This window comes from Rattus norvegicus, chromosome 8 (genome assembly GCF_036323735.1).
Source record: "Rattus norvegicus strain BN/NHsdMcwi chromosome 8, GRCr8, whole genome shotgun sequence".
NCBI lineage: Eukaryota > Metazoa > Chordata > Mammalia > Rodentia > Muridae > Rattus > Rattus norvegicus.
The window spans coordinates 64,630,509-64,655,526 of record NC_086026.1 but is presented as its reverse complement, the minus strand read 5'-3'; the positions used below and the strand labels follow the sequence as shown (position 1 = coordinate 64,655,526).

The 25,018-nt window shown below is 46.4% G+C and overlaps 1 protein-coding gene across 1 annotated transcript in view; it reads right to left on the bottom strand.

Annotated features, from left to right (window-relative positions):
- The window catches only part of Tmem266 (transmembrane protein 266), a 113,572-nt gene that overhangs the window by 61,244 nt on the left and 27,310 nt on the right, over positions 1–25,018 (bottom strand). Inside the window, exon 2 of the mRNA NM_001109294.1 lies at positions 118–247. Coding sequence (NP_001102764.1) covers positions 118–131 — 14 coding nt within the window. The 5' untranslated portion in view covers positions 132–247. The remainder of the gene's footprint in view (positions 1–117; positions 248–25,018) is intronic.

Here is a 25,018-nt window from a genome sequence, read left to right as displayed (position 1 = left end):
CTTTACTTTCCTAGTTTTATTCTGAGGTTTGCCTCAGGTGCCTGAAGTAGCAGACCTTCATCTTGTGAGACTCACGGCAACGTTCCAGCTCTGGCGAGCAGGGATGATGGTACTTACTGTGGACTGGCCATGACGAAAGATAACCAAGGTCACGGCTTTTCCTGATGTCTAGTGGGGCTCAGCTGTCCTTAAGTCGGATCTTAGCATTTCCAAGTGGGGCTTTTACAAGATTCATGAAAACAGAGTCCTGAAATGATAAATGGGGATTTATTACCTTCAGATGCCAAACCGAATTCCTCCTAATCTCATCTAAAAATGGAGCGCTTAGCACCGTCTCCATATAGCGCTGTTCTCGATGACGCGGCTGAACGGAGGTTTCCAGGATGCCATGGAGTAGTAGTGAAGGGGTCATGCTTCTTCCTCCAGCCTCCAGACTTCCTCACGTACCCATGTTATTCCCACTAAGCTGTGGCCCCCAGATCTCAGCATGAGTTGTAATTCTGTCTCTTTTCTCATCTCAGTTGAGTCTTCAATGAGAGAGCCAGCAGACAGCAGCTTAGGGGAACTGGCCCCATGGCCAGTCTACTGAGGTCATAACCTCTCTCCCACTTACCCAGACTGCTGTGTCTCCCCATCTACAAACAAGAGTAACATCAGAACTTCCTGATGGAGACACAGGAGATGCTCGGAACAGAAGTAAATTATGTAAGTGCTGGCTTTTATAATCGTGACCAGAAACTTTTATAAGTTAAGGTGGTACAGTCGGTTGAACCTGATCACATTCCAAAAATTATTTGGAGACCTAAATTTAAACCCTTTCTCCCCAAAATCAGCTTAGATGAACAGTGTAAGCTTTTCTTCTATCCAATGTGACAGGGACAGTTCTCAGAGAGGACACAGGCAGACAGAAACCCTGCTTCTGGATGTTTTCAGAGAAGCTACTATGGAGGTTACTACAAGCTTCATCCTTTGGCAAGTTGCACTGTGCTACGAACTGCTGTTCCTACAAGAATTCCTCACAGGATAAAAACCTCATTCTCCTGACCTGAAACTCTGCTCAGAGAGGAGTCTCAGCTAGAGAGACAAAGGGAGACATCGGGTACATCACACAGAAGGGAAATGACTCTCAGGATGGGAAACACCAGGAACTGATGATCAGCGAGGAGCTCACACTCATGATGTGGAAGGAGCCCTGGGAAAGGCTGGACTTAGCGTGATCGGAAAGGCGATGAGAAAACCATGCAGAGCCCAGTACAGCAGTCATTCAACACCAGGGGTTAGGGGGAACAAAGGGTTCAGAGCCAGTTTGGACTAGAGGAGTTTGGAAGATGTCTTGTGGACATACCTCTCTAAGGTAAGGGTTTTACTTCACCTAGTGGAACTTAGCAGAGAAGTCTAAATGATAAACAGAAGACACCCCTTAACAGTATTTTGGGGGTTATATATTAATTATACAGTAGATATTGTAAAATTCACTACCACACCATGCACATTTAATCAATTTCAACTTCCCCTTCTCTTCATAAACACGCTCACAATGTCTTCCTGGTACTGGGAGGACTGAGAGGAGAACCCCATGGCCGGGAGCACGGTGAGCAACACTTCTTTCCAAGATGGGGTCTTGGTAAACTCCCAGGTGAGCCCCTGCAACACTATCCAGGGTAACAGTCCTGTGAGGATCCTGTTGGGAGTCCTTGTTCACACACCTCCCAGCCTGGCTGGGCGGGCAACTTAGAGTATTCAAGACCCCAAGCTTTCTACATACGAACTAAAGAAGAATAAAGGGTGACTCTCTAATTCGAAATAAGAAACACACGCCCCTAGAACAACATACTACAGCAAATATGAAAGAGACAAAAGGAAGAAATTGAAATTATAAAGAATTTTAATTTCACTTTTCGGAAGAAAAAATTCAAACATATATCACACTGTAGGGAACTGAGTGCCAGACAGCTAGCTCCTCGCCACTTAACGATTAACAAGAATCTTTTTCTTCCATACACTCGTCCATTCCCTGACCCTCATGATTATTTTGAAATAAATTATAATAGATCCTAGATATCATCTTATTGAACTGAAAAATATTAACATATTTAGTGCTAAAAAACAAAAAGTTCTTTTATTTACTAGTATACAATATTTTTCTTCTTAGAGACGTTCATACAATGTAGTTTGATCATTATCTTACTTTTCTTTTGCTGTGATAAGACACCATGACAAAGGCAACTTACATTTTTTTAAAGAAAGATTTATTTATTATATATGAGTACCCTGTGGCTATCCTCAGACACACCAGAAGAGGGCATCAGATCCCATTACAGATGGTTGTGAGCCACCATGTGGTTGCTGGGATTTGAACTCAGGACCTCTGGAAGAGCAGTCAGTGCTCTTAACCTCTGAGCCATCTCTCCAGCCCGGCAACTGACATTTTAAGAGTTCGTTGGTGGGCTGTCATTGCAGAGTTAGAGTCCATGATCATCCTGGTAGGGAGTGTAGTAGCATGGTAGGCAGACCTGGTGCTGGAGCAGTAGCTGAGAGCTTATGTCTGGTCCACAAGCAGGAGACAGAGAAGAGAAAAACTAGAAATGGCGTGGGCTTTAGAAACCTCAAAGCCTGCCTCCAGTGACGACCTCCTCCAGCAAGGCCACGCCTCCTCATCCTTCCTAAACAGGTTCATCCAGTGGGGACCAAGTATTCAGACATATGAGCCTATGGAGGGAAGTCATTCTCCCTCAAAATAGCACAATTCTATTCCTCTACCCCTCTCTTCAGTCTTCTTCATGTCTTCTCACTTTTTTAAGAGACTCTCACAGCAACCATCTTGGTTACCTGGTTCTTTTGCTCTTTCCACCCCTCTTCCACGATCTCCCCTGAGTCTTAGGTGTGGGGCTGTGATCAGTTCCACAGGCAGTTGCTCTCTGCATTCTGACCGGTTGTGGCTCTCTGTAATTGCCTCTGCCTGCTACAAAAAGAAGGGTGGGGCTCTGTTGTCTGTGAGTGTAAGGGGAAGGTTTAGATTGCAGTCAGAGATGACAGTGGTTTAGGAGGCTGCTAGGAGCAGGGTCTCTCTAGGTTATATGGCTTTACCGGCCCCAGGTAGTTGGCTGAATTTACACTCCCTGACATGAATGCCCTCGTGTTGATCAGGCCCTAAGTCCAATTTAGCTGACTCTCATGCACCTCTGTGTTGTGAGTGCCACCACTGCGCCTTTCAGAATATCTTGCCTTTCTGAATATTGTGGTTCACTGGTGTTACAGTTAGGTCTGACTATTATTAATTACTTTTCTCCATTGGCAGCTTGCTCAGCTCCTTCTGAACCTGTAAGAGCTAGTCCACAGGGACGAGGCCTCACGGTCAGACCCAGATTGATTCTTCTAAGTCCGGTGTCTAAAATGTGTGGTGTCTTCAGTATGAGGATCTGAAAGAGGGGCCACAGCAACAGACTATATTGTCTTAGGAATCTCTAGGATTCCCCTGAGCAAAAAGCTCAAAGGAGGGCTTTCCATGCTTGTCACTAGAGTGCTTGTTAAATAGTCTCGGGATTTCTTTTGGGGAAGAAATTTTGTTACCATAATTGATGTAATCTCTTTCTGTCTTTCTCTCTTGTCTCTCTGTCTTTCTCTCTGTCTCTCTCTGTTTCTCTGTCGGTTTCTCTCTCTCTCTCTCTCTCTCTCTCTCTCTCTCTCTCTCTCTCTCTCTCTCTCCCTTCCTCCCTCCCTCCCTCCCTCTCCCTCTCTGTGTGTGTGATTTTAAGTATCCATAAAATAATATAATTCCCTTTGGCTTTTTCAACATTTCTAATGTTACTTCTCCTTCCTTCCTTCTCCCTCCTCCTTCCTTCTCCCTCTCTTCTCCTTCCTCCTGCCTTCTCCTCCTGTGCTGCTCTCTTTCTTCCCTCTCAGGTTAGTCTCTCCTCACCACTCATTTTTCAGTTCAGCTATTACTAATGGCTAAGGCTCACTACCCAAACTCCTTTGTTTTAAAAAAGCATACCCCAAAAGGTACTATCAATGTTTAATAACATTAAACATTCCCTTGCCAGCCCTATACTGTCTTGAAGGCTTCTTCAACAAGGAGCTGTGCTGGTTGGGCTTGGTTTCTTTGTTTGTCAGCTTGATACAAGTTGTGATCATCTGGGAAAAGAGGACCTTGATTGAAAGAATGCTTCAATCAGATTGGTCTATAGCAAGTCTGTGGGACATCTTCTTGATTGGCGATCAATGTCAGGGGTGGGGCAGCCTACTGTGGGTGTTGCTACCCTGGGCAGGTGGACCTGGATTATTATATAAGAAAGCAAACTGATCAAGCTATGGCAAACAAGCCAGGAAACGGCATTCCTCCATGGTCTCTGCTTTAGCCCCCACCTTCAAGTCCTGCCTTGTGCTCCTGCCCGGCTTCCCTTGCGGATGAAGTGTAATGAATGAGGTAAAGTAAACTCTTTCTTTCCCAAGTTGCCCTTTGTTTTTATCATACTAATAGAAACAAATCAAATCAAAACAAAACAAAACCTAGAATGGGAACCAGACCAGACCCATTCCTGTCTCACTTCATCTTTAGGCTCCTCTGCCATCTTCTTTTTCTTGTGCACAATATTGATAAAACTGGTCATTTGTCATATAATCTTGGATTGTGGTTACTGTATCCCTTCAATAGATATACGGATTCATCATGTTCCTCTGTGTCATGTACTTGCTGTAACCTTTAATTACTCTACAGACTTTAATTACATTCAAGCTCTTTTTTTTACAAAACTATATGGATAGAGTCATAACCTCTAATAGGAGACAGATATTACTTTATTGCCTCTCTTTTCATGATATTAACAGCCATTGATTATTTACTAGATCCATCCATTCTGACATTCATTGATTTCAAAACGGTGAGTTTGATTTTGATATTGTTTATCAATCAGCTTCCATGAATGCAGTTTTCCCCTATCGATGGTTTAACCAGACTAAGATCCTTTCCATAGAGAAGGAAATAAATTGCTTTTTATTAGATTTCAGAACAATACCTTTGCCTCTCACCATCTTTCAGAATGATTGATAAGGTGTTTGCTGTACTTAGAAGCCTCGTGGAGCCAGCCACTTGGGACACAGGGGCTGGGTGAGAAGCAGAGTCCCTGACAGGTGGTAGCAGGTTCTTGGAGACCAGATGGGGATGCAGCTTTAAGGGATGCCTGCCTCTTAACACAGGCCAGGAAGAGGGTGGAATCACACTCGATGGACAATAACTAGCCACTGCCACTGCGGCTGGAACTTCTGGTCCTTCCCAAGCAGCGCATTTTAGAGGACAGAATGCTTTCAGATGACGGGAACACTTAGCCTGGCTGTTATTTAAAAATAATATTTTCCAAACAAAACCACCCCCAGAGCACAAGCCTAGCACGAAGCAGGTGTAGTCTGGCACTCTATAAATGAACATCTCAAGTGCAAACCTGGTGAAAGCAGGAGAGAGAAGAGACTCGAGGTGTCTGACTCGATGGGTGGAAGCTGCCTCTTAGGTTGCAGTCAAGTTCTTGGCTCTGTACCTGTTGACCGTGTGTTATTTACTGATACCGTGTGTGATTATTGTGGCAAATCTGCCGTCCTTGGGATTTGGGGCTTAAAGGGGCTTCTAAGACCAACTAGCTTCTTACCTACCAAATGGGGGGGCACTTAATTTAGTTCTCCTGTCCCCAGAAGTCCCTAGGCTCATTCCCATCTTTACGTCAAGTGACAGCCAGCTCCTGGCTGTGTTCATACCTATTTCATTGGTTTCTGTGTCTAGTTCCACTCTGACCCGTTGGGAAATATAAATTCATAGACTACTCTGTGAATAATGTCAATTGGAACTCACAGGAGGAAGATGAGAAGTCTATCATGTGTCCCGTGGGTCTCTGACGCTCTAGAGTGGTTCTCAAAACTACTCCTGCACCACATTCACTTGGGAGCTTTCAGAGCCCAGACTCCTGGGTTCACTGATGAACTCTCTAATTTTGGCACTGTGAAGGTGGGGGTCTGAAAGTTTGGATGGCTGTTGGAAACAGATCTGCTAACACAGACCCTGATCTACTAGGGACGACGGGTGGAGGTAAAGCACACAGCTCTATCTTTGGCAGGTGAACCTATCTATCTGCCAAGCTCCTTGGTGGAATTATCAGCTGAACGTGCTCTGGCCGGGCTGTTCAAACAGGGAGGGGCCAGGAATGCTGTCCGCAAGCAGCAAGGGTGGCGGAAGCTGTCTGCGTCTTTCCTGTGGGAAGATGATATGGCAGTGCCACTGAGGACCTGCATTTTGGGAGGATGACATATTTAGGGTACAGAACAAAAGGTTTCGAGATGGGGATTGTGGCTGTAGTCTCAGGTACTCAATAAGGGGATGAGGCGGGAGGATCACCTGAGCCTTGGTGTTCAAGGCAAGCTTTGGCCAATTCAGTGAGACCCCATCTCAAACCCCAGAGTAAAACATGATGATTTATACATACAGCATGAAATGAGTGTCACAGCCAAGCTAATTATTGTCTGTCCCATGGAATAAGTACCTGCATTATTATCTTGACTATTATTTTTTGGTGGTAATGAGGGGACTTGTGATCTCAGTACATTTCAAGTAAACAACATACCCTCATTATTGGTTATCATACTGTATATTAGGCCTATAATATTCATGATCCTACAGCTAAGGGATTTTGCAGCTTGACCAACCTCTCGCTTTCCCCCTCACATCTCTCAGCTCCTGGTAGCCACTATTCAGGCGTTGGTTACTATGAGCTCAACTTTCTATTTTGATTCCGATATAAGTGACATTATTTAGTATTGGATTCCTATGTCTGGTTTATTTCACTCCACACAATGTTTTCAGGATTCATTATTGAGGTAGCAGATTTCTTTCTTTTTATGATTAAGTAATATTGCTGTGTATGTGAGAGAGATATTTTCTTTATCAAATTATCTGTCAGTGGAAGATGCTATAATTTGGACCATATGTGTGTGTGGTGTGTGTGTGTGTGTGTGTGTTTGCCTGCATATATGTATGTGCACCACAAATGCATCCACCTGGTACCTGTGGTGATCAGGAAAGGGTGATGGATACCCTGGAACTGGAGTTATAGATGGCCTTGAGCCACTGTGTGGATGCTGGGATTGGAACCCTTGGCCCTCTACTAGAGCAATAAGTGTTCTCAAACACTGAACCAACTCTCCAGCCCCTATAGTTTGGCTCTTAAGTGACCTCTAAAGGCCCCCCATGTTAAAGGCTTGCTCACCAGGATGTCACTACTGCCTTATCAAACAGCCTTTAGGAGGGAAGGGCTGTTAGGTCACTGGGGAGAAGACGCTCAAAGGGGGTTGTGGGAGCTTGGCCCCTTCTTTTTTCCTTGAACTTACTGGCTGTGAAATAAGCGGTTGTACCATCTGGTACCTGTAGCAGAGGCCTAACACTGATGGGGCTGCATGACCAGGAGCTGATAATCCCAAAACCATGAGCCAAATTAACCCCTTTCTCTTTGACCGTTGATGACAGCAGGTGCTTTTATTGTAAAAGAAAACTGACTAACCCAAAGACCTCTGTTGAGTCTATGTTCCTGTGGCCATTTTGAATCATGCGTGTGAGCAGACCTCACCCTGACATACTGACTTGATTTCTGTTGGGCCTACATTCAAAAGTAGGATTGCTTAATTTTTAAATTTTGGAACCTTTACGCTGTTTGTCAAATTGGTTGCATTCATGTATATCACCTCAGTGTCCAGGGTTCTCTCTTCTACATAGCTTGTGACTTCTAATGGGGTCTTGTTAACGGCTGTGTGGAGACGGCTCGTGGTTTTTAAGCATGTTAATGATGGCTGGCTACACTGAACACCTTTTTACATACCTATGCCCTTCTATGCCTCATCTTGGAGCAGTGTCTTTTCCATACCTATGCACATTTTATTATGGTTCTAGTTTAAAATTTTTATTTTAGTGTATGAATATCCTGCCTACATGTATGTCTGTGTACTATCTACATGCCTGGTACCAAAAGAGATCAAAAGGAGTCATTGGGTCCCCTGGAACTGGAGTTACAGATAGCTGTGAGCCTCCATATCAGTGCTGGGAATAGAACCCAGGAAAAGCAACAATCACCCTTAACTATTAAGCCATCTCTCCAGCACCCTCCTTTACCCATTTTAATTGGGTTGGTTTTTGGGGGGGTGTGATTGGTTTGGGTTTTTAGTTTTTGGATTTTCTTTTCAAGATTGGGTTTCTGTGGAGCCCTCACTGTCCTAGAACTCACTCTGTAGACCAGGCTGGCCTCAAACTCACAGAGGTACACCCGCCTCTGCTTCCCTAGTGCTAGGATTAAAGGCTTGTACCAAAGAGCCTGGCTCCACCTTAGAGATAGGACCGCTCACTAAACCCGGAATTCTCTGCGAATTCACCATCCAGCTAGACTGTCTGGCCACTGACCTCAGGACCCTCCTGTTCCCACCTCCCAGTGCTAGGATTACTAGCCTTGACTTGAGTTAAAATGAGTGCTAGGGGTCCCAGCTTGGTTCCTCAGGCTTGCAGGCATCATGAGTAGCGCACTGCCCACTCCGCCATCTCCAGCCCTAGATGCACGGTTGGTGTCTGGGCTCTTCATTCTGAACCACCGATTTCTGAGTCTATATTTATGTGAGTACCATACTAGTTTGACTACTGTAGATTTGCAACGTAATAATCAGAAAATAGGATGCCTCCAAACTTTTCCCTCTTAATATTTCTTTGACTATTGGGGGTTCCATAAGCACTTTAGTTTTTTTTTTCTAGTTCTATGAAAAATGACCAGGAAGCGTGTTGGTGCCTGTGTTGAATTTATACCTGTGGTTTGAACAGTGCGGATTAAAATAGGATCTTTTAATCTAGGAGCATGGGATACTTTTCTACTTACTTATATCGTCTACAGTCTCTCCACCAGTGCCTCACTAGTTTTCAGCCTACCAAGAAGTACACTCTTGCCATCCACACATTCCTTCCCCTGCACATAACGCATCAGTCAGGCTCCCTGCCTGTGGCTGAGGAGCATCTAACGCAGCCCCAGCTTGAACATTTTCATATCAGCTCCAAAATACAAAGAGTTGAAGGCCGTCTCCACATGAGGAGGAGCTGCAGTACCCGTGTCTCCCTAAACTTGTCCCTAATCTTCTGGTGTCTTCTTAGAACTGGGTCTCACAGCTACAAAGAAGACTAGATGAACAGGTAGGGAGTTCAAGGAGAGCCTAGATCAGCAGTGGTTCATCCGTTTGGGGTGAGCATGTTGCTTCATTCAATCATCTTGGTTCTCTTAACAAGAAAGGAAGGGCTGTTGCCTAGGTAACAAGGATATGCCACACCTGGAACTTCAAACAAGACTGGCTAATTGGTGAACGGCTGGGTAAAAAAAAAAGTACAAGACCATGTTGTCAACAACAAAAACAAACAAACAAAAACCCCCACCATACAGAGTCTGTATCTCCTTTATCTGGATATAGAATCGCATGCACGGAAGATACAGTTTTGATAGCGCAAAGCCTGCTGTAGAATCTGGCCGCAGGGAGAAACTGTACACTCTAGTACCCTTGGTAGACATGCTGCTATGCTCGAAGGAGAAGGCAGCTATCGCATCCTACCCCCTACTGGATGAGGAGGTTTTATGGTCAGCAGCATAAGGTCAACCTTGTTGTCGCTTTGACCTGTTAATTCTTGCTCCATTAGCAAGGAGCTAAAATGAAGAAAATCAATCACTTGCCCAGGCCTCCTCCCCCACTCTCCAGTCCACTGCAAAGTTTTTTAGCTACAGATTTGCTCAGCAAGACCAGACCCGTAACGGCTCTCCTTTCAGGCGCGCAGGGTATACTGCGGACCCTGCTGTCTCTCGTTTGTTTACTGATGTGATGCCTTCTGTCTGTCACTACCGATCATCAAGTGTAGGTCACACAACACCAAATCCCATAGTCCAGAATGAGTCGAGTGTTCAGAGATGAAACTTAGGTGGACCATAATCAAAATCCCTTCCTTCCCCCTCAATAGTACCCCCCTCGTCCCAACTTTCAGTTTCCATAAATTCCCTAAATTGAGAGTCCTGTGTGACTTGCTGGAACAGAGGATACCCTGGACAGCCTAAGCAGAAAAGGAAGCCGTCAGCAAGCTTCTACCGGTTCCAAGTGGAAGTCATTTTCTTTCCAGAATTCTGCAGGGACAGCGGGGAACTCGAATCGCCCCGGCTGGGGAGTTGCTCATAATGAGCAGAGTAGTAAAGTATGCCCTGTCCCCTACAACCCTCCCCAACCCCTGACCAAGCAAATCTCAGTAGAAACACCAGCCATGCACAAGCAGTGCACGAACAGTGTCTTGCTCTCCATGGCGGTCAGAGAAGTACGTTAGGAACTCAGATGTTAAACTTATACACAGACTGATTTTGGTGGGTTCTTTTAACAGAATAAAATTAATCCACTTTTAATCCCTACGCATCTTTCCCAGAAATTAGCTAATTTCCAATTTCTTAATTCATAAATGTACATACATCTAAGAAAACCCTACATGAATCAACTATCACCATCTCATGTTGTACTGGTGTCTGGTGTTCCTCTCTTACCTACTGTAATCTTGCTTTGCACTGACACATATATGCACATATGCAAGTAACTACCAACGTTAACAAATTGCACATCATTCTTTTCCTCTGTGTTCAGAAAACTACAGAGAAATATTTCATCGTGTATTTCAAAATAACATATAATTCACCTGTACTTGGTTATAGCTTGTAGAAACTCCCTCTCCCAAGTCACGCTGCAAGATGCTTACTTATTATTTTCATGAATGACTGCATCGTGATGTGGATGCCCACCAATCGATTAAGTTTCCCCGCTCAGACTTAGCTTTTTTTTTTTTTTATTTCTGTGGGGAGCCACTGTGCAACTTGTTTGGCTATGGTTTATTATGTGCTGATTCTCTTTGCTTCCGTGGGATGGATTCCCATCAGTGGTTACTTCAGGGGTAAAGAGTATATATTTAAAACTTTAATAGTTAAACAAAATTGCTTTCTAAAAGGCTGTAATCATTCACATTCCACAGCAAAGTAAGAAAGTTCCCCTTGGAGGGGAGACCCCTTAAACAAGTGGGAGCTGTTAAAGATGGCTGTCGACTTAGGAGGTCCAAAAATGAGACCCCTTCCCCATGGAGCACCTGGAGGGACAGTAAGAAGAGAAGAAGATGATAAAAATCCAAAGTGGCCACAGATGTCCCTACAACGAAAGAATCCTCAGTTGGCTTAGGAACCACCCTCTCAAGTGTCTCCATGCATGGCCTCAACAACAGCCAATCTGCTGAGGGGTCTATGTTCTTCCACAAATGCCTCTCAGACTAAATAAAACAAAACCCACAGCCAATCCATAGACCTCGCTAGTGTCCTTCCCTGCCACATACAGGGGAACCTAAAACTGATAGGGCGGGAAGTCTAATCCAAAAGATTTCAGACTAAACGGGAAAAACATTTAGGAAGAGCTATTCTCTTTCAGTAATTGCCCACCAATATGTAAGCCATTGCTCCAAAAATTGTCAAAATATTGCTAGGAATTCCTAGATGGTGGCATCACAGCTTTCCAGATTCCACCCCTCCCCTATTGTAGGGCTGGTCAGTGCACTCCCAGAGAAGCCGGGCTCCTCGCAAAACCACAGATTCTTGTGCCATGATAACAAGGGCCAAACTTTGCTGCTATCTCATTCGCACACCAGTTGCATGGTGCTCCTCGGCACCAGGCCGGGCTCAGTCTGCATCAGGACTTACGGAAGTGCCACAGAACAGCATCTCCCTTTGAAGAGCCAGGCGCACTTTGAACTCGGAACCCAGCAGTAACCTGGTGATGCTCGCCATAGATCTCATGGGATGCTGGATCTCAAGTCCTCTGAAAGATCATCTCTTCCCAGAAGGAGGGAACCAGAGAGAACCAAGTCATGGTATCCAGGTTGAGGATAGCTATATTGTTGGTCAGGGCTCCCCAGACAACAGGCATCAGCAGGGGGTACAGAATATGGCCAAGCTCAGAGCACTCCAAGGTAACCCCTGCGTTCAGGTTTTCCGTCTCATCAGAATGGAGCGCCTTAGGCAGGGGAAGATAAATGATGGGAGAGAGGGTGGCTCACTGGATGCTGAGCTCTGTGGACCACACAGGTCCCTGGGCTGTGCTGGCAGTTCTGACAAGGGAGCCAGGAGATGAATTCCCTTGAGAAACACACTGTGAGAGACGATGACCTAATGATCCCTTTCACTGACTTCTTAAAACCCTCAGGAAGGCTCTCTAATGTCAGAAGTTCTCACAGGCCTCAGTTTACTCCAGTCTTCTCCTGCGTGGCTTCCTGGAGCCCCATCCACAAGCTCTGGTTGTTTCTTCTTCGAAAACCCTGTCCTTTTTCCAGATGCCACCAACCCAAGTCCATCCCTGGGGCTGCCTTTGGACTTAACCTGGGCAACTCACTCACCAGGGTTAATAACAACAGACTTCCTAAGAAACAGGGATAGAGATAGCTTCAGAGCAGGCAGTTAAGAAGCTGAGAGACGCTAGTCAGAGCTGTTTTGTGACAAGTAAATGACAACTTACAACCCCCACCCCCCGTCTCTCATTCCATGTCCCTTAATCCTGGTGTGTGACAGCCATGAGACAAGAGGAGTTGTTACTGTTAAACACCATATTTCCTTGCCTCCGAGAAGCCGTCAAAATAAGGTACACGGTCAATGCAATAGCAGCTTGTCAAGGAAAAGTAAACACTTGTCGTACTGAGTTTATACGTCAGATGCAAGACCCTGATCATTTCAGTAATGTCGAGATGCAGAAAAGGAGCTCGGAATGCCACCCTCTCTAACCCAGTCCCATGGCTCCCACCTGGGGACAGGAGGAAAAGCTGAGATTCCCTTCTCACTCCACCCATCTTGCAGGCTATGAATCACTTTTCTGCTTCGTGCCACAGTGGGTTTTATTCATGCACCATCTAGGGCACCATCTAGTCTCGATCAACCGTACACTTCTTGGGGCCAGGGTCACAATCAGCAGACCTAAGCAGCAACCCCTCCCAGGCACATACATCTCTGCCTACCAGATTTAATTCAGCTGCTCCCCAAAGTCAAAGCAAGGTGAGGCCCTGGGATGGTGCAAGTGCACTTGGCATGGGGGGCAGTGTTCTGCACTAACCCATCAGACAGGGAGGACAGTTCCCAACAAGCCTGTGTGACGCTGGGGACAGCTGGGTGGAGGAGACACCAGTGACAAATGCCCAAGGTCATCTTTGTGCCTAGAAGAAACATGACTGAATATGCATTCCCTTGATCAATTTGGTAACATATATCTTAAAAATTAATGGGGTTTATTTTTTTATATAAAAGATTTGGAATTATTGAAGAGTTGTGTTTGTGAGGTTTTTACTGCTGTGAACAGACACCACACCAAGGCAACTCTTATAAAGGACACATTTAATTGGGGCTGGCTCACAGGTTCAGAGGTTCAGTCCATCATCATCGAGGCAGGAAGCATGGCAGCGTCCAGGCAGGCACGGTGCAGGAGGAGCTGAGAGTTCTACACCTTCGTCTGAAGGCTGCTAGGAGAATACTGGCTCCCATGTGCTTAGGAGAAGGGTCCCATTGCCCACCCTCACAGCAACACACTTCCTCCAGCAAGGTCGCACCTCCTAATAGTGCCAGTCCCTGAGCCAAGCATACTCAAACCACCACAGTTGTCTAGAAATCATGTTCCTCCCTTTGCTGCTACAGTTCCCCGATATCAGCATGTTGCATTTGTTAGAATTGGCAAATCGGTATTAGTATGTTATCATGAACTAAATAAAGCTTACATTAGGATTCACTCTTCGGGCTGTTCGGTTCTATGGGTCTAGACAGAGCTGCAAAGGCATGTGTATAACAACACCACGGCATCACACAGAAGTGAAACTGTTAGCTCTAAAAATCCCCGCACATTCCCACATCCCCTCCCCCCATCACCCCAAACATGCTACAGCCCCTGAATTTCTCTCCGCTGCCATACCCTTGCCTGTCCCAGAATGTTAAGAAGGTATAACCAAACAGTGTGTAGTCTTCTTAAACTGGCTTCTTTGTGTATTAATGGAGGTCCCTTTATACCATTTTGTGGATTGATAGCTTATTTCTCTTGACTGCTGGTCAGTATTGCTTTATTTATTTATTTTTTTTTTTGGTTCTTTTTTTCGGAGCTGGGGACCGAACCCAGGGCCTTGCGCTTCCTAGGTAAGCGCTCTACCACTGAGCTAAATCCCCAGCCCCTCAATATTGCTTTATATGGAGGGTCTGAAAGGTATGTTGGTTTCTTCTGGTTGGGGCAACTATGAACAAGGCTGCATTAAGTGCCTGTATGTGGGTTTTAATGCGGACATAGTCTTCAGATCACTTGAGCATATACTAAGGGGTATGGGTGCAAGACTCCATGGCTTTCCTTTGCAAGAAACTGCCAGACCGTCCCCGGGTTAGCTCTACCATGTTTCCGTCTGCATCGTTTCCCCACAATCTTGCCAGTAGTGGGTATGTAATAGTCTCATTGTTTTAATTTCTATTTCCCTGATTACATAAGAGGCTGAACCTTTTTTCATATGCTTACCATCCATACATTAATTTGGTGGACTATTCTGATACTCCCTCTTAATTAACCAGTGTAAACTGGTTTCTTCTCTTTTCTTTCTTTAAAAAATTTTTCATTAATGATATTTAAAAATGTTACGTATACATAAGTGTGTCTGTGTGAGCAAATGCCCTTGAAGGCCAGAATAGGGTGTCAGATCCCCTGGGGCTGGAGCTATGGGCAGTTGTGAGCTCCTGGTGTGGGTTATGTGTGGGAAATGAACTCAGATCCTCTGGGAGAGCAGTAAGAGATTTCAACCACTGAGCCACTGCTCCCACCTCTCCTTTACTTTCTTACGGAGATAATTCTGTTCCCAGCTCTGTTTCTCCAAGGTCCTGGCTTGTCCTTCCATTGTATCTATTTCTTAAGCACTGGGAAAGTAGCTACCACAGCAGACAGACTTGGGCTGACTCTGACGGTTAGCATGGTTAGCATGGTTAGCACGTACTACTGGGTAGCCTTGTTTGACAGAGCACATCTTTGGGATTGCACTGGGCTATGAATACCCAAGTCGTTAGCATTAAAAGGAAAACGGATTTGCCATGGCCACCTTTGGAGTGTGATATCACTGTCGAGTGTGTGGAGTCCTTTGGTATGTTTGGTTATTAGTGCTCTGTCCTTTTTTGACCTTTGTGTGTGTGTGTGTGTGTGTGTGTGTGTGTGTGTGTGTGTGTGTGTGTTTATTTAACAAATGTTAGAGATCTTAGAGGCACAGAGCTGGGACTGACTCGTTTGAAAAGCAATCACACCACCTCCCTCACGTGTCACGGACATAGTGTGTCTTTGTTCAGATTTCTGCTGCTGGGATAAAATGCCATGACCCAGAGCAACTTGCGGAGGGAGGGTTTACATGTCCTGAGTCACAGTCCATTGAAGGAAGACAAAGCAGTAACTCAAACCAGGAGGAAAACTCGGAGGCAGGAGCTGATGCTGGGGCCATGGAGGAGTGGGGCTGGAGGAGAGGGGCTTATTGACTTGTTCCTCATGTCTTCCTCAACATGTTTTCTTGTGGAACCTAAGAGCTCCAAACTGGAGATGATTCCATCCACAATTTACTGGGCCCTCTTACACCAACCACTAATCAAGAAATTACTCTACAGGCTTGCCTGTAGTCTGATCATAGGGAGGCATTTTCTGAACTGAGGTTCCCTCTCTCAGATGACTCTAGCTCGTGTCGAGTTGACACAAAAACTAGCCAGGACATAATGCAGTTTGGTGAGCCAGGAGACTCTCCTCTCAGCCTATGGACTGTTGTGTAGTGTGCCTCAGTGGGACCCTCTAGACATCTGGATTCCTGCCCTAGACATCTCCCACCGCTCTCCTCAGCTTTTCCTTCAGGCCTGATACCTTTTCCAACTCGGGTATTGACCCACATGCCTCTGATCCCAGGAGTACCTGGTACAAAGTCAGACTCAGGAGTTCTTACCACAAGAGTACATCCCACAGCTTGCAAGGCGTCTTAGATGGGATCAAGGAGAGATCCAAGGGAGAATGGGATGCATCCTTGCTTCCAGTGATCTAACTGAAGGAAGATGTTGCTGCAAGTAGCCTGTGGTTAGTGTCAGGGAGCCCTGTAGGCAGTGAGTACAGTTTGTCATATAGGAGCCTTGTACTGGGACTGAAATTATTCCCTCACCCCACTCTCCTCACCTTTAATGAAACGCTGACAGACATAGAGAAAGCCTTGCTTTCCAAGGTATGGGGCTTGGACCAGTTGTGGCAGGAAAGCCACCTGGTGCCTGTTAGAAACAAGGATTGCTAGATCCTATCTTAGACCAAAAGAATCCCAAGTCTGTGTCTTAACAGCATCCACAGACGTATAATCCATGGCAGTTTGAAAGCATCATGATGCCTGGTCTTTACTTATTCTTAGGTCTACACTTAAGCAATCTGTGACGTTTACCGTGACCCAGTCAGGGGGCAGCTGCCTTGAGGTCCCTGGGAGGATGCTGGCTGACTGGCCCCGAATAAACCTGAAGGTGACCCAGCAACTGGGCTCTCCTGCCAGGCAACCAGGCATGGCAGACAGCCACTAGCTCTGTGGGTCAGTGTGGCCCTCCTGGAGAGGCTGCTCTCCTACCGGGGAAACAGCTTGAGTCGTCACGACAGAGCATGACCTGGGGGTGGGAACCGGAGCTGGCGGCCACCCACGTTTGGTGAGTTTTGTAGGTGCAGATGGGCTTCACTTGGAGACCTGGCTTCACATCATAGAACCAGTCTTAGCTTCTGGGTTTACCTATCAGCTGGGCAGCCAGGGTAGGGGAAAAGGAAAGAAATTAGCCAGAAATATTGATGGTACACCCTGCGGCTGGGGACACAGGGAAGGGTCTCTGCTAAAATCTTTTCTCTTGAAAATGAATCTTCGGGTGGCAAGAGCCTATGTTTTCACGTAGTTGATCGACCGCCTGGCGGAAGGGCATCAGAGAAACCCAGCGCTGTGGGAATCAGGAGCAGGGGCTCCAGAGTGACAGCCAAGCCTCCCATAAGGTGAGACCAGCTTTATTCATTCACATTAACTGAGCCCTGGTAGGAGACTCGGGCTGGGAACACTGAATATTTATGGAGCCGATAGTTTGGATACTTTCCCCCCAAAACTTCCCAGCTCAAATATTTTCTTATTTTGTGTAGTGTGTGTGTGTGTGTGTGTGTGTGTGTGTGTGTGTGTGTGTGTATACAGGTGCATGTGGAAGCCAGAAGCACTTGGGGCTCAGGGACTGGGATCATGCTGTTTCTAAATGCCCAGTGCCGGGATTACAAGCATGTGTTACACACCCATTTAAGAAAAACAACATAGGTATTAGTACTGAAGCCTGGGTCTCCATGCTTGCATAGCAAGTGTTTTATTGATCAGGCTACCTCCCCAGCTCTGCCAACATTCTATTTTTAAAAATTTTAAGGGACTTACTTACTTTTATGTGGATGGGTGTTTTGCCTGCATATATGTCTGTGCGCCATGTGTATATAGTGCCCATGGAGGCCAGAAGAAGGTGCAAGATCCTATGGAATTAGAGTTACAATAGTTAGCTGCTATGAGGTGCTGGGACTCAAACCCAGGTCCTCTGTAAGAGTAGTGTAAGTATTCCAAACTACTGAGCCATCTCTCGGTCCCCTCAAATATTCTGTTTTAGGATAGGCTCTGGCCTTACATTTGGGTTACCAATGTGGATTTTGTAACTTACCAATTGGGTGTAAGAAGCTCAAAGATCAGTTTTCTTACCTGAAGAATGAGACCAACCCTGTTTTCCTAAGTTGATTTGAAGACAAAGCCCTGCACGCACTGGCCTTTGTGTTGTACCCTGTGGGACTGCATCAGCACAGCAGCCGTAAGCCACACAGCCACTGGGCACTGAGATGCAGAGTGGCCAGCTGTAATGTGCTGAGTACAAGAAACACTGAGGACCCAGCATGGACAGAGGAACGCATAACGTCTCATTGATAACTTTTATATTGATTACATGTGGGTAGCATTCTAAATATAGTGGTGAAGTAAACTAGTTAGGATGTAATTCCTTTTCTTATTGCATCTATTCATCCATTGTGTGTGTGTGTGTGTGTGTGTGTGTGTGTGTGTGTGTGTGTGCGCACTTATGCATGTGTCCGGGGTACCTTTGCGCCAGGGCCTGCATGTGAGGGTCAGAGGACAATGTGTGAAGTTGTTGCTCTCCTAGTGGGTCCCAGGCTTGATGGCAGGTACCTTTCCCACTGAGTCATTTTTACCAGCTCAATGTTAAGTTTGTCTGTTTCTTTTTATGTTGTTAATATGCTGCTGGTAAATTTGGAATTGCATGGGTGGCTTGTGCTACATTTCTATTGGATACCATTGACCTCAGAGAAATTAGAGAAGGCTTCTGCTGGAGTCTGGTAGTATGTGTGATGTATTGGGAAGAAAATATCCACACTTGCACTCAGACCAAGAGAACCCACTGGAAAGCAGGACTGAGGAGGAGGAGAAAAGAAAGCAGCATGGTGACTCCAGTTAATACTAACGGGTTGGGCATGTAAATTGCTAAGAAGGTACACAAAAGTGTTCGGAACACAAAAGAGCAAGTAGGTGAGGTAGTGAGTATATAATTTAGCCATTCCATGATGTATGCATATTTCGAAATATCATGTTGTATATAATAAATGTGTATAATTTTAGTCAATTAAAAAATAAGTAGGAAGGGAAGGGGAATTCAGGTGTGTAGGTTCCATGGAAAGTCTTAAGGAGGTCAGGAGGTCATGGGTAACTAACTGTATTAGTCAGGGTTCTCTAGAGAAATAGAATTGGCTGAATGAATATATATTATATACATATATAATATATATTATATATGACTATTCTAACAAATCATGTGTGTGTGTGTGTGTGTGTGTGTGTGTGTGTGTGTATAATTTCAGCTAGGCAAAGAATGACTGTCTCCAGAGGGAAAGTACAAGAAATCTAATAGATGTTCAGTCCTTGATGTTGGATCTTAGCTGGTCCCTAGTACATGTTGGAGTCCTGAAGGAGTAGAATCTTAATACCAATGAAGTAATAAGTTTGCCAGCTGGAGTGAGGACAAATAAACCAAAGCAGAAGCCTCTTCCTTCCAAGTCCTCAATATAGACTGCTATCAGGAGGTGAGGCTCAGATCCAGGGCGGGTCTTCCCATCTCAAATGATCCAGTCAGGAAGACTCCCTCACAGGTGTACCCAGCTGTTTGGGACTTAGTTAATTCCAGGGATGGTCAAGTTGGCAACCCTCACACGAGGCAAAGGACAGACTCCAAGGAATATCCATGCTCCTTAAGGGATGGGTCTGTGATTCTCCCATCATGCCTTGTGTATGATAGGTACCCGAAGGTTCCTTGTTCTTTGCAAGGCACTGGGGCTGGGGGCCTGAGGGGAAGCAGGAACAATAAGTCTCAACACAGAATGCTTATTTGAGAAGCCCACAATCTCACTCCACTGGGGAGGGGAGGCTCATGTACCTAGGAACCTGGGAGAGGGGTGGCATAGACAGGATAGCAGCTTAATTAGCATTGATAGGATGCAGAGTAAAACTGATCTTTCCTTCGGGGCATCCAGGGCTCATGTCCCCATGTTTCCACACACACAGTACAGTGAGGCTGGTCATTGACAATCGTGCTGGAACATTGTGATACATCTGTGCACACCCTGATAGCCCTCCACACTTATTTCAGCATATCAACTTGCTTCTCACTGAAGACATTTTCTGAGTCCCTACCCAGTACTCACACTCATCAGCCACAGAGCTGATGAGTTCTCCAACAACAAACGGCGCCTCTCTGAACACGGAGTCTCTGCTTCTGTATCTAACCCCACCACTCTCCCTCTGCTCAGGATGTTGGCTTTACACCCTCCCTCTCTCCCTATACCTGTGAAGCCTCTGTTCACACTTTAAGCAGGTGACCTTCTTCCTCCCCCCGCCCCTGGAGAAATCAAGGCAATCACCAGCAAATCTGTAGAGACTGCCACCATCCCAGGCTGCCTCCTGCCTGCCACCAGCCTGTGGAGGAACTGTCTGTCCTTGCATAGCACAACCCTGCTGCTGGAGGATTAGGCTCCGCCCACGTGCTTCCCCTCTCACTGGTACAGCTCTCTCAACTGTCTTTGCTCCTGCATTATCAGTTTCTGCCTCCCCATCAGACTGACCCCAGGCGCTTCCAATATGGTGTATTAGCTGTCCCCTCCTCAAAGATCCCTTGGTGATGCTTCACAACATCACGCTCCTCTGGCCTGTCAAATCGCGTTAATTTGGAAAAGTCTGACTCCGCACGGCCTCCACCCTGCTTGATTTCTACCCTTCTCCATTTTATTCCACTATATCACTCAGCCTTGTGCTCCGCTGCCTTGAAACCGATCTCGGTCACCAATGACCCACTTATTAAATCTACTGTCATTACTGATCCTTAATTTGCCTGGCCTCCTCGCAGCCACAGTCCTCCCCTCCCCTCCCCAGGAGCTACCCCAGCTCCTTCCCTCCATTTGAACACTTTGCAGGCGTGTAGGAACCCAACCTCTCCTGGAGTTTCTCCTACCCTCCTGGAGAAGTCTTCCACTTCTCCTCAACTTCTAAATGCTCCTCTTTCCCCTCACACAATCAGAAGTGTCCCTGAGACTCAAAATACGTCAGTACTACCCAGAACTTCCAACGTCATTGCAATTCGGGTCGACACGGCTATTGGGTTCTGCAAATATGGCGGGTCTAGATGTGGAGTTGCATTTTATATTTTATCTCATTCTCTGCTGTGGATGGTGCCCTACTCGATGACGCACGTCTTTGACCTCATTGTTGTCCTCACCTCCAGACTGCCTACTGGATATAGCCTCTTGGATGTCTAATCTACCCCATCGCCTCTCTCCTCTCATTAACATCAGCTATGCTTTCCCAGCACTCAGGCCCCGAGGCCTTGGAGCTCCCTGGTTTCACCCTTTCATGCCCCACATTCCGTCTGTTAGTAGGTCTGTGGGTTCTTCCTTCAGAGTGCACCCCAAATCCGATCATTTGTCACCGCTCCCTCACCCTGGCTCAAGCCCCATTTTCTCTTCAGATGGCGGGAAGAGACTCCGAGCCTGTCCTTTAATCCCACTGAGATGGCCACCTTCCACACAGGAGACATGCTGTGAAAGCCTAAGGCGCCCACCACCTCCAATGGCTTCTTCTTTGGCCAGTACATGAAGGTCTCCATGTTCTGCATCTTGCCCTTGAATCTCTCCAATCTCTCCCAAGTTCCCTTTTCTAGCTACACTGACCCCAATCTTCAAACACTCCGAGAACACTCCCCCTCTGCACCCCTTCTGCATCTCCAACGTCCTTCCTTTGTTGTCCATAACTTGTTTTCTTATCTCCTTCAGGTCATTGTTAAAAAGTCACCGGAATAACAAGAACTTCCCTGTCAACTGTAACGAGAGCCTACATTTCCTTTGTTTTACTTCCTAGCAGATCTCCCCAGCTGTATAATTTATACAACAATGTCCTTAGTAGCCCCACCCCCAACACTAAAGCGTAAACTCTGTGGAACAGGTGCTTTGGCTCCAGATCTCTAATTACCACTGTATTCTCAGCACCCAGAGCAATACGTTCTCAGAAAACATACGTTGAACGAGCGCAGTTTGGTCACAAGTGGATACAGAAGGTAGATTGCTGAAGGGGTACATAGCTCACAGAGAGACTGAGGTCAGGGACACGGCATATGGCGTCTGGATATGGACAGAAAGTCACTGCAGATCGTAACTCAGCCCACTCCTCCATCCCAGGGGCTCCGTGCAGCACTGTGGACATGCCCTGGGTCCCTATCTTTAGGCATTAAGTCTGCTTGTGTATAGAAAAATGCTTTTTCGTTTGAGTATCCTGGGTGGTTCCTGATGCCTCCACTCAATGGAGGCAGGCCCTGGGGTCTGCTCCCAAGCCTGTATGTCCCAATCTGAACATGCATTTTTGTCAGAGCAGGGAGATGACGGTGCACTTTGGGGACGCTTGTGCTCTACTGCCTACCAAAAGGGGGCTGTCTGGGCTAATTCTTCTCATTTACCAACTTGACTGGGTTTAGATCACCTAGGAGACAGTTTGGGCACACCTGTGGGTGTTTCCAGAAGGTTTAACTGGACAGTAAAGACCCCACCTGAACGGATGTGGAGCATCTCGTGGACCAGGGTCCCAGACTGAAAAGTGAAGGGGAAAAGAAGGAAGCCATTAGCCACTGTTCTATTGCTGTGAAATGATACCATGACCATGGCGACTGATACAAGGAAGCATTTGATTGGGAGCTGATTATAGCTTCAGAGGGTGAGTCCATGATCATCACGGCAGGAAGTGTGGCAGGCAGACAGACAGACAGGAGGCAGGCAGGAGGCAGGAGGCAGGCAGGCAGGTGGGCAGGCAGGCAGGCAGGCATGGTGCTGGAGCAGTAACTAAGAGCTCACATCTTAGCAGCAGGCAACAGTCAGAAAGAGAATAAGACTGTGCCACCCTCAGTGACACACCTACTCCAACAAGGCCACACCTCCTAATCCTTACCAGACAGTTTCACCAACTAGGGATGAAGCCTTCCAACATATGAGCCTCCGGGGGCCATTCTTAACTCAAACCCTCATAGACAGGTAGCAGTATCATAATACAAAATGCATTTAGTTCAGTTTCAAAGGACCTCCTGCTTTTCCATTCTCAAGGCTGTTTAAAAGTCCAAAGTCTCTTCTGAGGCTCAAGGCAACCTCTTCACCGTAACGCCCTGTAACATCAAAAAGCCAACTCCACACTTCCAACATACAATCACACAAAATTTACATTACCCTTCCAGAATGGAGGAACAGGGGCATAGAGAAGAAATAGTGGACCACAGCAAGGCAAACTTCAAGTTCTGAATCTAATGTGTCTATTAGATGGCTCTTCATGCCTCCCACTCCTTCCAGGTTCTCTGGCTGTAATTTCTCTCTCTTCCATACCCAGTCTGAAGCTTTCCTTAGCAGGTATCCTACAGCTCTGCACGTCCAACGTCTTGGGATCGCCAATAAAACCCAGGCTTCACCTTCACAATGTAATGGCCTCTCGGGGCTTCTTTTTTTTTTTTTCCCCTGGAGCTGGGGACCGAACCCAGGGCTTTGCGCTTCCTAGGCAAGCGCTCTACCACTGAGCTAAATCCCCAACCCCTCTCTCTCGGGGCTTCTTATGCAGAGTGCCCTGTTGTCCCCTGGCCTTGGTGGCTTTCCTTAACTGTGAAGGAAGATTCCATAAGCTCCTTCTTGTTCTTTCTGGATGTAGACAGAAGCTCATGGCAGAAGCTGCCAAGTTCTGCAGCCTGCTAGGGCTGGAACCTGGCCTCCACTCTGAATTACATTTGCATAATGTAATTATCCTGTGAATGTGAATGTAACTGTGTGTGTGTATACATAATATATTTGACAGATCGATGCTTCCCTTTCTTAGATAAGCTTTGCTTTTCCCAAGTTGGAACCTTAGTTGGGCGGGTCCTGCCCTGAAGTCACCACTCCCTTTATTAAATTTGGCATCAGAACCTTAAACGTCCCATTTCTTTGAGCACAGGACTTGGAGCCAACCTCACCTTCCCTGGTTCTCTTTTTCTCCTCAGACTGTGCATTCCATGTTTCTTTTGCCCTGCTTGCTTTTCACTGTGGAGCTGCACAAGAGTGACCACCAAGAACCATGTAACACGGTCCATGCTAGGTTGTTTCGAAATCTCCTCTGCCAACATCAATCCAAAACTCTTCGGTTTAGCCTCCGGCAGATTTTTAGAAGGGAAGAAAGCAGCTGCATTGTTTGCCAAAATATCACAAGGAGAGTATCTAATATCGTGCCCCTCTGAAACTTCTTCAGTCTGGGCCTGTAGAGCCCCCCATTGCTCTCTGCACCGCTGTCTCCCATGCTCCTCCCAGGATGGCCCAGTAAGCCCCGCCTACGGAGCTAGCCCCGCCTACAGCACTCAGTCGCTTTCTAACTGCTTCTTGTTCCCTTTACCACAGGTAGAGTTGCACCATGACCACCTGACTGCACCCTTAAACCGGAAACTAAAATAAACCTTCCTCCCCTAAAGTTGATTTTATAAGGTCTATTGTCACAGAGATCAGAAAAGTAACTAATGTAGAATGTTGGTACTAAGTAGTGAAGTTGTTGATCTGAGAAACCTGACCAAACTTTTTTAGGGGAAACGTGGGAAGAAGAGTTTGGAGCTGTCTGGGCCAGATACGCCCCGGAATGCTGTAAGCCAGCGACTCTCAACCTGTGGGTCGCTTTGACAAACCTCTGTCTCTTGACACATTGCGAATCCATAACAGTAGCAAAATCGCAGTTATGAGGGAGCAGCAGACATAATTTTATGGGTGAAGGGTCACCACAACGTGAGGAACTGTGTTAAAGGGTTGTAGCACGAGGAAGGTTGAGGGCCACTGCTCTAAGTAGAGCTCCATGGGCCTCCTGGTGAGAGTCCAGAAAACGGAAGTGCTTGGAGAAACCCAGTTCAGGAGGCAGCAGAAGAGATGAGACTCTCCCGGGCACTGGCTGTGGGGTATTTGCGTTACATTGTAGCGTAGGAGCTAGCCGCACTCTGCTTGTGTTCTGAAAGCAGGTAAGGATGCACCGAAATTAAGGAACTAAGTTCAATGGCGGGGAAATGTCAAGGCAGCACAGCGTGCAGGCTATGGAAGGGCTTTGTTCAGTGTATTCTGATTTACAGTGGCAGACCTAGAAGGGTGTGAACAATGTGCTATTTGTCCAAAAGATAAACACCATTAAAGAGAAATCTTATGCTCTTCACTGGGGTCGTGCACAAGCAAATTCATTTGAGAGGGAGCCTGCCGCCCGAGCACATATCTCAGATCTGGTTCGCCTTCCTGTGCTAGCAAATCGTCGATTCCCTGACCTAGTCCTAACCTAGGCTATCCCACAACAGGAGGAGCCTGTGCA